At 34.1% G+C, this 10,227-nt stretch overlaps 1 protein-coding gene across 5 annotated transcripts; it reads left to right on the top strand.

Annotated features, from left to right (window-relative positions):
* Window positions 1-1,900: 1,900 nt before the first annotated feature.
* Window positions 1,901-9,267, top strand: LOC136205414 (uncharacterized). Of its 5 annotated transcripts, none has more exons than XM_065996000.1 (4): window positions 1,901-2,400; window positions 4,210-4,269; window positions 5,371-5,699; window positions 8,820-9,267. In XM_065996000.1, the coding sequence occupies exons 3-4, from the start codon at window positions 5,423-5,425 to the stop codon at window positions 8,897-8,899; spliced, it is 357 nt and encodes a 118-aa protein (XP_065852072.1). In that variant the 5' UTR covers window positions 1,901-2,400; window positions 4,210-4,269; window positions 5,371-5,422; the 3' UTR covers window positions 8,900-9,267. The 5 variants fall into 5 exon arrangements, with proteins under 5 accessions (XP_065852072.1, XP_065852069.1, XP_065852068.1 ...); XM_065995997.1 differs by having other exon boundaries at window positions 4,138-4,269; XM_065995996.1 differs by lacking the exon at window positions 4,210-4,269 and having other exon boundaries at window positions 1,903-2,400.
* Window positions 9,268-10,227: the final 960 nt, after the last annotated feature.

Raw genomic sequence — 10,227 nt, 5'->3', positions numbered from 1 at the left:
CATTTAACCTATTTTTTTGTGAGCGAGTGATCAGTTGATTACATTTTACGCAAATTCAGAGGGGTAACTGAATATTTTATGCAAGTTCAGGAAGCTATCAGAACACTTTAAAAGTTTAGGGGACCAACTAAGCTTTTTGAATAAGTTCAAATGGCAAATGATGTATTAGTCCTTTTTAAAATAAAATACTTTTGTAGGTGAATTTTCATTCACGTTTGATACTTTTGGAGAAGAGAATTTTATTATCAATGTTATCAGAACCGGACCGGACATCAAACCGGATTTATAATTGGGTCACGGGTCATTTGATCGGATCGGATGGCTCGGATTGGTCGATATTAAAATTATATTTTTATATATAAAATAATAATAAAAAACCTATTTCAATTCAGTACACTAAAAATCAAATTTACACCAAGGAAAAGTATCAAAGAATGGGCAGCTGTCAGCATGACACCCTTAACATGATAGCCCATATCTAAATTAAAGGGGATAGTAGATCTAGCTCTTGCCTCAGTCTAATCACATAGGAAGTTGAACTCTCTTTTCTTTAGCACAGATCCAGTCATTGCGACAAAACTCAAATAAAATTCATTGAAAGTAATCTTTGTAGGAACAAACCCGTGAAACTATTCAGGCGGCGGAAGCAAGGTCGGAGGCTTTGAGCGGCGGCGGAAGCAAGGTCGGAGGCTTTGAGCGGCGTCGGAAGCAAGGTCGGGCGGTGGAAGCAAGGTAGGCGGCGGAAGAAATGAGGGTGGCGGCAATGGGGAAGAAAGTGGGGCTGGGAAATAGATGGGATTCTGGGTTCTGTTCTTTCTTCTTCTATTTTATTAATTTTCTATTTTTTTATTAATTTTTTAGATTAAAAAAAGATAAATTTAAATTTTTTTAAAAATAAATAAATAACCGGGGTCGCACTGGTTCCCGGGCGAACCGCCGGGTTCCGGTTTGACCCCGGGTCTCTCTGGTTATTTAAGTATTTAAATAACTGGAGTGGTTCGGACCGGTTTCCTGACCAGTTCCCGGTTCGACCGGTCGAACCGACCAGTCCGGTCCGAGCCTGCTAACATTGTTTATTATAGAATGTAAATGGGTCATATTAGAATTCGGCCCTGTTATTTATCACTTAATTTCAGTAACAATCAGTTCAATTCAATTCAGTTCAACATTCAGTTTCAATGTCTAGTTTCAGTATTCAGTAATTTATCATTATTTATTATATTATCATTATTTATATATAATTTATTATAATTATTATTATTTATCTATAATTTATCATTATTTATTATTATTATTATTATTTATAGTTTATCATTATCTATAAATTAAATAAAAGTAAAAAAATAATAATTTATTAAAATATATATGATTTAATAAAAAAAAATAAAACTAAAGTATGCATCCATATTTAAAAATTAGGAATTGCATCCATATTATGAATTATTTCTCAAATTTATCCAATTTATCAATGTTAGGGATAAAATTCTACCATTTTAAACGTTAGAGGTAAAATTACTTCTGACCTAAAACGTTATTTTTGCACTTTAACCCTTAATTAAAACAAAAAGTTAAGAGTTTGTATTCATATGAAGATTTGTATTTAATTTCATAGGCTTTAAATTATATATAAATTTGTATTTGTATATAATTTGTATTTTTAATTTAAATTATACTTATTTTTATTTAATTTCATAGGCTTTTATCGAGCCAAGATTTTATCATTCCGGGCTTTTATTTGATATTCAATTTAGTTTTATCTTTAATAATATATTTATTTATTATTTTTTTTTGGTAAGAATATATTTATTTATTATTGATATTATTAAATTTATTAGAACCATTATTATTATTATTATAAGTTCATTAATGTCCAATATTATCATGAAAAGTATTTTAAAGTCTAATATCATCATTATTGTTAAGTTCGGTTAAATTCGGTTAAGTTCAGTAGCATTCAGTTAAGTTCAGTATTCAGTTAAATTCAGTTCAGTATTCAGCAGTATTCAGTTCAATTCAGTTCAGTTTTTTTCAACGACAGAGCCTTTCTCGTTGGAGAATTGTCAAATGATTAATCAAGCGGTCAAATATAGACTCTAACTAAATAACTAAATAACTAAATATTTCAACAAAAGCGAGCTATAAAGAAGAATATACCGAGTCACCCCGATTCACACAGAATACCCCGCAGCTCGCTACCTCTCTCTCAACTCAGCCTTAAGGTCAGACCACCTCGCATCGGCCTTCGTCCTTCAGTTCTCCTTCCAGCAGCAGTCGCGAACCTTAGCCACAGTCCCATCCATATTCGCAGGCGCCACAGTAGTCACTCCCAATTTCGATTCATAGCTGCGCTCATCTCTGCTGGTTGACCAATCATCTACATTCTTGGTTTAAACTTGAGAGGTTAACGATTTTCATAATTGCATTTCAATAAAATTTAGGGTGTTCTGTTGTTTTTAAGTGATTTTTTCGCCTCTAGTTGATGCCTTAGACTTGCATATAGAAGGTATGTAATGATTCTCAGAAACTATTGATGTCGGTTCGTTCCATAATTGGATATACTTCTTACTGTGCGTATCAAAATTGGATATGCACGCTGCAATCTTTGGCTCTTTTCTTGAGTTCATTTGAGTTATGTGATTCCTTTTCGCAAATTGTGTTATTGATGGCTGGAAAGATAGCTGTTTTGTTCCATTTAGCAGTTAGCTTGGATATAATTCTTTTATCGAGTATATATTGATTATGTTCTTGATGACTTAAGCTATTCTGATTTTTTTTGTCCGGTTTAGCTCAAATCAAGCATTGTTAACTGCTTAATAATCAAGTTAGTAGATTGGTTAGAGCAGTCAGTGTCTGTAACTTCATAATAATGAATGACCTGAAAGATCAGGTTGATTTAGCTTGATCATTTCATTATGTGTTTGTTCTGGTTTAGCTTGATTTATTATAATGAAGTAATTAGAAAGAATGAGCTTATTTAGAGTTGATTCTGAACAGATTATTAAGGCTAAGCTTGGTCAAGAGTCAGGAAATTATCACTATGCCACACAACTGATTGTATTTTCCCATCTGCTATACCACCTAAAGCTAGCAATGATTTAAATTTGGTGGGAGTGGAGGCTTGTAACCGCTGATCTTTGGACCACAATTAACCTGAAACTCTCAAACTTTTCCATTTATCACTTTTCAACATTAATTCTTTTTAATTTTTTCTTTTGATCCTCTGCTGTTTAGCTGGGGGCAGACTTTGCTATTTTATTCTTTTTCACAAAGAGATCATATGAATGTAACAATTTCCTTGTTATTGATTCGAAATTTGTAGATTATAGATTCTTCAAATAAAATAATATAGGGATTATATCTGCTAGAACTGAATTAAAACCTCTACTATAAAACTATCATTGTTCAACTATTAGTTTGGTTTTCATTCTTTAGTCTATCAATTTTCGATTTGTTCAAACCAAACTGATGTAGCTTACCCCTCCTTTTGAACTTGGTTCAGTATCTAGCAATGGAATAGTTTCATCATAAAACCTATACTATAAAATTTCATTTTCCCATTTCTTTCAACTATTACCCCCCACCCAAAGATATTCCCAACATTGTTAGTATGGTTTTTTCCGGTTGAATGCCACTGCAATTGGAAGGTAGAACTTCTCCTTTAGATGGTATTTGATTTGTCTCTTAAATATTTGTAATATTCATCTGTTATTAGGGGCTGTAATTATTTTACCAAAGATAATTTTGTATGCAAACATTATTTGTTTATGCACATAAGTAGGATGGAATCAACTAACTTGGATTGTGTCTATTTTTATATTTTTATTTTTTAATAGTAGTTCTTGGGTGATCGAGAGTGATATGAGTTTACTGGGAATTGAGGAAAATATGGTAGTGGATAGGACGGAGTGGAGGGAGCGAATTTGGGTCGCTGACACGACTTGATTTCACGGTTTTATATGATGGTTCATGTTAGCCGACCCCGAATCATTTCGGGACTAAGGCTCTGTTGTTGTTGTAGTTCTTGGGTGTACTTTGAGGCTTTGAGATTCTATTTATGGTCCTTTTTTTTCAGTTATATTTGCAGCAAATTGACAGATGCCCCAAAGTTCACATTTTTTTTTTCATGTTAATTTGAAGCTGTCTACTGAGATCTTGAAAAAGAAAAAACCCCCGAGTATTATAGTTTCTAATATTTGAAGCTTGCCCCAGAGCCTCCATTGAAGACCAGTTGAAGCTCCTCCTTTTTTCGCATCGCAAGGAAAAAGAAAGGTAGAGTTAGGTTTTTCTTTTTTCCTGATACTTTAAGTGGAACGCGTCGTTTTCTTATAACTATCGGAAATTACAAATAGAACCCTAAATCTAATAATATTCCTTCGAGGTTAGCAAAAGAGAAGAAAGAATTCTAATCCCAACTTTTTATTTTCATTCTCGATCTCTCTCTCTTCTCTCTGAAATTCGAAGTCAGCAATCCCAACTCTAACCTCAAATCCACTTCTTCTCTCTCAATCTCTCTCCATCGTCGTCCGTCACCAGCATACCAGAAGAATGAGAAGTTAGATCTCACTTCCATTTGAAGGAACCAGCAGTACAATAGAACGAAAGAAGGTTCTGTTTTGGTTCTTCTCTCTTTCACTTCGAATTTGAACCAGAAGAAAGAAGGTTGCTGTTTGTTAATCTATCCTTTAATTCTTAATTGCTTGTTATTATTATGATTCATGAAGTATGTTACTCCTTTGCTAATTTTGGTTTTCTTTTATTTTGCTGCTGTTTCCTCCTAGAATGTATTTGCTAAATTTGTTTTTTTTTTTTTTTTTTTTTTTTTGCTGTTGTTTCTCTAAATTGATGTTTTATTATGTATGTGTAAATTGTTAGAAATTAATTGTTGGGAGAAGTTAAAAAAAATTCTTGAGGTTTCAGGTTTTAGCATTTAAGCAATCCAAACTTGTTTTTAGGATTTCCAATTTAGCATCAAAGTTTGATTTTGGATTTCCAATTTAGCATTTAAATAATCCAATTTTAGGATTTCCAACTTAGTATTTAATTAATCCAATTTGTTATTGATTTTTTTGTACAATTTTTTTTTTTTACACCGCATTGCCCCCACTACCTTCAAATCCTGGATTCGTCCCTCCATATATGGAGAACCTTTATTGTTGGTTGTAAATGAGTTTGCTACTTGTCAATGATGTCTGCAACACCTTTCCAGCAACTTGCTTTAGCTTATTCACTCTTTAGATGCTTTCACTTTTACCTCCTTCAGTGAGGCACCAACCCATAAAGACAGTAGTGGTGTCTGTCTTTTAACTCTAATTTCTATTTGTGGTCATGCAAATGGTGGTGAACTAATTTTGTTGTGTGTTGTACTCTCAGGTCTTTTCTCAAGGCATACTTTGGGGATTTTTTGAGTTACATCTGAATAAATATGGCGGCTAGACGCAATGTTAACTACACTCCTCTTCCAGCTGATGAAATTGATGATTATGATGGTCTGGATAGCGGAAGAAATGATCCACGATTTCAGTATAGGCCTGGAGTCTATGATAAAATCCCTTGGAAGTCCATTGCCCTTGCGCTTTTTTTACTCCTCCTCGGGTCATTGCTCCTTTTTCTTTCATTCTTCATCTTGACTGGCCATATGGGGGGAGAGAAATCCCAAGCCTATGGTCTATTGGCCCTAGGAATCCTTGCTTTCATGCCAGGTTTGTTCAAACGTAACACATATTTAAGTGCATAATATTGATGTTCATCAGGAGTTAAAATCCGTGGCTCTATGCATGTTATGTTGAAACATGATCACTCGAGTTTAATGCAGAAAAGCGATAGGATTTTAGCTTTAGTGTTGAATATTCAGAAAAGACTTACTGGAGACTACATTTGAGATAAACGCATGATTTAAGACAATAATGATTAAACATTAATGAAATTTGAGAGAATAAATCTCCCCTTAATCTTTCTTTTAATTTGAGAGAAATTTGAGTTTTTCAATCCCTTGCTCTGCTAACCTTAGTCCTTAATTGGTGAAATACCTCTGGACTAGTTGAATGTTGCTCTTTCACCATTGGTGAAAGGAGATCCATTCTTTAATAGGGTTGAGCTGGTGATAGGGATGAATTGCTTGAGGAAGTTGACTCTCAATTGAATATCTTAAGTTGTGAATTTCTTTTATGGAGACTGAGATCATATTCAAGAAAATGGGCTCCTAACTCTCTCTTTTCCAGCAAATAAGTGCAAATAAGAATATGAGTATAACCTAATACCTCAATAAGAATATAACTGACTTTCTCAACACCGGATCTGATAGCTGTAGCTCTCAATCGATAAAATACACCTCTGCTTTGAACTAGTTGAATGGAGCTCTTTCATCACTTGTGGTGAATTAAAGAGGGAGAAAAAGAAAGGAGATGCATTGCTTAGGGGGCGTTGAGTTGGTGAATGGGATGAATTGGCTTGAGTAAGTCAACTCTCAAATGAGGATCGTAATCATCTCCTGTTCTTAGGAAGATCATGAGTTAATTGTAGATTCTAATCGTCACGTTAAAGCAATTGTTTCTGGGTAGCTCTCAAACCAATGTTTCCTGGGTTTGTTTTGCTTGTTCATGTGCTTTTCAAGTTGTGAAATCAGTCTTGCTTGCTGCACTTCCTCTCCATTTGCTTGGTTCGCTATCTTCCTTTTAGCTTGCTGGTTTGCATGAATTTGAAAAAAAGCTTTGTAATTGGATTTTTTTGAGGCTTGACTTCATTCTCTCTCTCTATTTTTCCTTTCTCTTTGAGCTTGCTTGTCCAAATTTTGGCTTCTGGGGTTTTTATTTTCATTCAGGCTTTTGTTTTTTGTTCCCAGTTTTTATTTATTCATTTGTTTTATGCGTACTATCCTTCGCGCAACAGTAAAACGTTGTTGTCGTGTGACCGAAGGTCAAGGGTTCGAGTCTTAGGAGCGGCCTCTTGCCAAAAAAAATTTGGCAAGGGAAGGCTTGCCCCCAGTACACCCTTGTGGTGGGACCCCTCTCCGGACCCTCGCTTAGCGGGGACGCGTAGTGCACCGGGCCGCCCTTTTATGCGTACTATGGATATCTTTAATCTGACTTATCAAACAAAAAGAAAAAGATTTTCAATTTTTTTAATTGTTTTAGGGTGACGTGTAGTAGGCCTGTGTAACATGCACAGCCTCCTGCTAGGAATGAACTAACATAACAGTAAACCAAATTTGGGTGCTAGTAAGGTTCAGAAGTTAATATTGGGGCTGCAAATTAAAATAGTATTCCTAATTAAACCAGTGTTGTTAAAAGTGAGGGTCTCACATAGGCGCCTAGGCGAGTCGAATATGAGGCAGTAGCACCTCCGCACCCTGGGCGAGGCACCGCCTTGGTGAATGCGTCAGTCCATGCTCCAGCCTAAAGAAGGCGCAGCCAGGGCTTATTTTGGTTTATTTGGAAGTTTGATTGCTATAAGGAAATATCAGTAATTATAGGAGTGCTGGATTTGGAAGATTCAATTTAAGGAAATGTAACACCAATTTTCATAATTAACTTCTCCTTTTTTGAAAACTAAATTTTTAGTTTCCAAATTAAATTTATTAAAGGGAAGAGGAGAAATAGTAAATCTGCAATTCAAAATAAAAAGAGACGCATGTCTCCTTTAAAAGTAAAGAGACTGCAGACAGCTAGCAACCAGCTTGAGAAGAGCTAGAAATATGAGAAAAAACAAATAGTATACAGTATAAGAAAAAAGAAGATAACTTTTTTTAAATGTCTTAGTTTATGTTTGTTTTTTTTTTTTGCAACTTCAATATTGTTTTCATATATGTTCTTACTGTTTCTTTTTCAATGAGCGCCTCACTTCCCTCCGGTGAGTGCCTAGGGTGGCACATAGGCCTCAGTCGATTTGAGGTTTCATCCCCTTAAGGACACTCACTGCTTTTAACAACACTAAATTAAACTAGTCCTAGTTGTTTTTAGCACATGCTCCAGCCAAAAATGTACATACATAGATAGCTGTCGTTCAAAATTCGAGTCCTAACTAGGCTGCAAAGTTGGTTTTGTGGGCCATTGACTATCGCCGGAAAGTACAAAGAGTAAAAGGATTCTTCACTTATGAATATATACATTCAAAATGGATCGTATGTGTTATAAAGAGTTGGTTGTATATTCCAGGGTACAATCATATAACGTTATAATTAAAATAATATGGTTGTACTTTAGAGTATGTAACCAATCCTTGTAACCCATTTGCACCTTTTAAATGAAATTATATTGTCACATCCATTGTTATATAGTATATATAACTGTTACTTTTCCAGTTGCTTCCTCCCTATAATTGATTACAAGGCTGGGGAAGATAAATATACCACATTCCTCTACTACCAAATGGGCGAAATCACATATGCTTTCTGTATTTTTCCCTTATTTTAATTTGTAAACATTTAGTTTCGGAGTTGCAAGCTAGAAAGTACAGGGCCCTTCATCCATTTTGAAAAGATTGTCACTACATTTTGTTTTTCAGTAGTGATTTGAATACAAAGATGGTGTCATAAATCGCAGAAGAGCGACCTTGAACTGATATGGACGCTCTGTGTGTTCTCTTCAATTGCTTTGAGATGCAGTTGGACTGACTGGGTTATGCTTCATGTGTATTGTGTGGTTGTTATTATCACGAAGTTTTTTTGCATTGTCTTTTAGGTCCATTTTATATCTTGCATACTCTTCAACATATAATGGAATGCCACTTTGCCTATCAGAGTAAACCAAGCTGATACTGAGCTGTGTCTATGTTTTTATGAGCTCAGCTGACAACACTTTGTTTGGCTTTGTTCATGGCTGCAGGGTTTTATGAAACTCGGATTGCATATTATTCATGGAGAGGTGCTAAGGGATATCGGTTTGCTTCTATTCCAGATTATTAAGATGTATGTCATGGGTTTGCTATACGTGCTACTTCTGAGTTTTGTTTGATGACATTGATCTCAGGATCTGCTGTACAGAATCACTTGTTTCTGTAATTTCTTTCTTTGTTTTTTTTTGCGAAGGTTAAACTGCAAAAATCTGTACTCATTTAGGTTAAGCTCATCCATTGCTCATGTTCAAATCATATATAATGTGGCTTTTACCATATTCTCGGTCTATCTGTTAATTTCTTTTTCAACTTTCTCTTGAGAAGCATAAACTATTGCTTGCTTAGAATTTCAGTTTTTCAGTTGTAACTTGACAACTTGAATTTCAGTATTTATTAAAAATGGGAGTTTCCACTTGTATCGTGGATACACTTTATGTAGGGTTGTGCATTTTTTACTATATATAAAACTAGAAGGATACTCATAATTGTAGATTTATGTCATTTTGAGTTGTAGATTTGCTTCCATGTTTATTTTTGTATTTCAAATTTGACAATTTGAATAAAAAGGCACAATCTGATAAACAAAAATAAACAACTCAACAATTTTCAGTTGAAAAGACTAGCAAGTCACTATCTAGTTTGTTTTTCAAAATTTAAATGGCATTTATTAAGATTAATAATACAGTTTTGCAGCAATGCCAGTTGTATCCTCAAATTATGGTATGCAGCTACCCGTTTCAAGCAATCTTTTGTCTTATAAGAGAAACTCCTCACCCAATTTACCAGTAATCATGATTTACAAGCAATTACAATTTACAATAATACCTTCTCAAGTTCTAATTGCGCTCCATAATAAGGAGAATTGAACTGAATTTGTTATTCGTACCTTTCTATTTTCCTTACAATTTTTTTACATAGGTAATTCGTATTAAATGCGATGATGATATTTTAAATGCATGTATTCATTTTATTCTGACTATTATCAAATATTTCTAAAGATAAAATGATTGTTGTGGCTTTATTCATTTTTTATGAGATAAGGTATCAACGAGTTCAAGGTTTTTGGCAAGTGTCAATTTAGTCTCAATGAATAAAATAAGACTATTTTTAGTTTGAACGACATGGGAAATAATATAGCCATGAGTATTGGAATTTGGAGCTAAATTGGTATCATTTTATAAACATTGAGGCATGAAATTCAGTTTTTCAAAACTATAATTACATTTATCTTTTAGTACTTAAAATGTTGTCTTATTTGATTTTTTTTTCTATAATTATTTTGCACATAATTTTAGCAGCTAAGGAATTAAACCACCTGTCCAAGTTACGTTAAGCCTCCAAAAGATTGAATTGCGCTCATAAAGGCATCTGCCAATTCGAAACATAATTACTTTTTAC

Source organism: Euphorbia lathyris, chromosome 9 (genome assembly GCF_963576675.1).
Source record: "Euphorbia lathyris chromosome 9, ddEupLath1.1, whole genome shotgun sequence".
Lineage (NCBI taxonomy): Eukaryota > Viridiplantae > Streptophyta > Magnoliopsida > Malpighiales > Euphorbiaceae > Euphorbia > Euphorbia lathyris.
The sequence above is the reverse complement of the archived record's forward strand: the minus strand, read 5'-3'. Positions and strand labels throughout refer to the sequence as shown.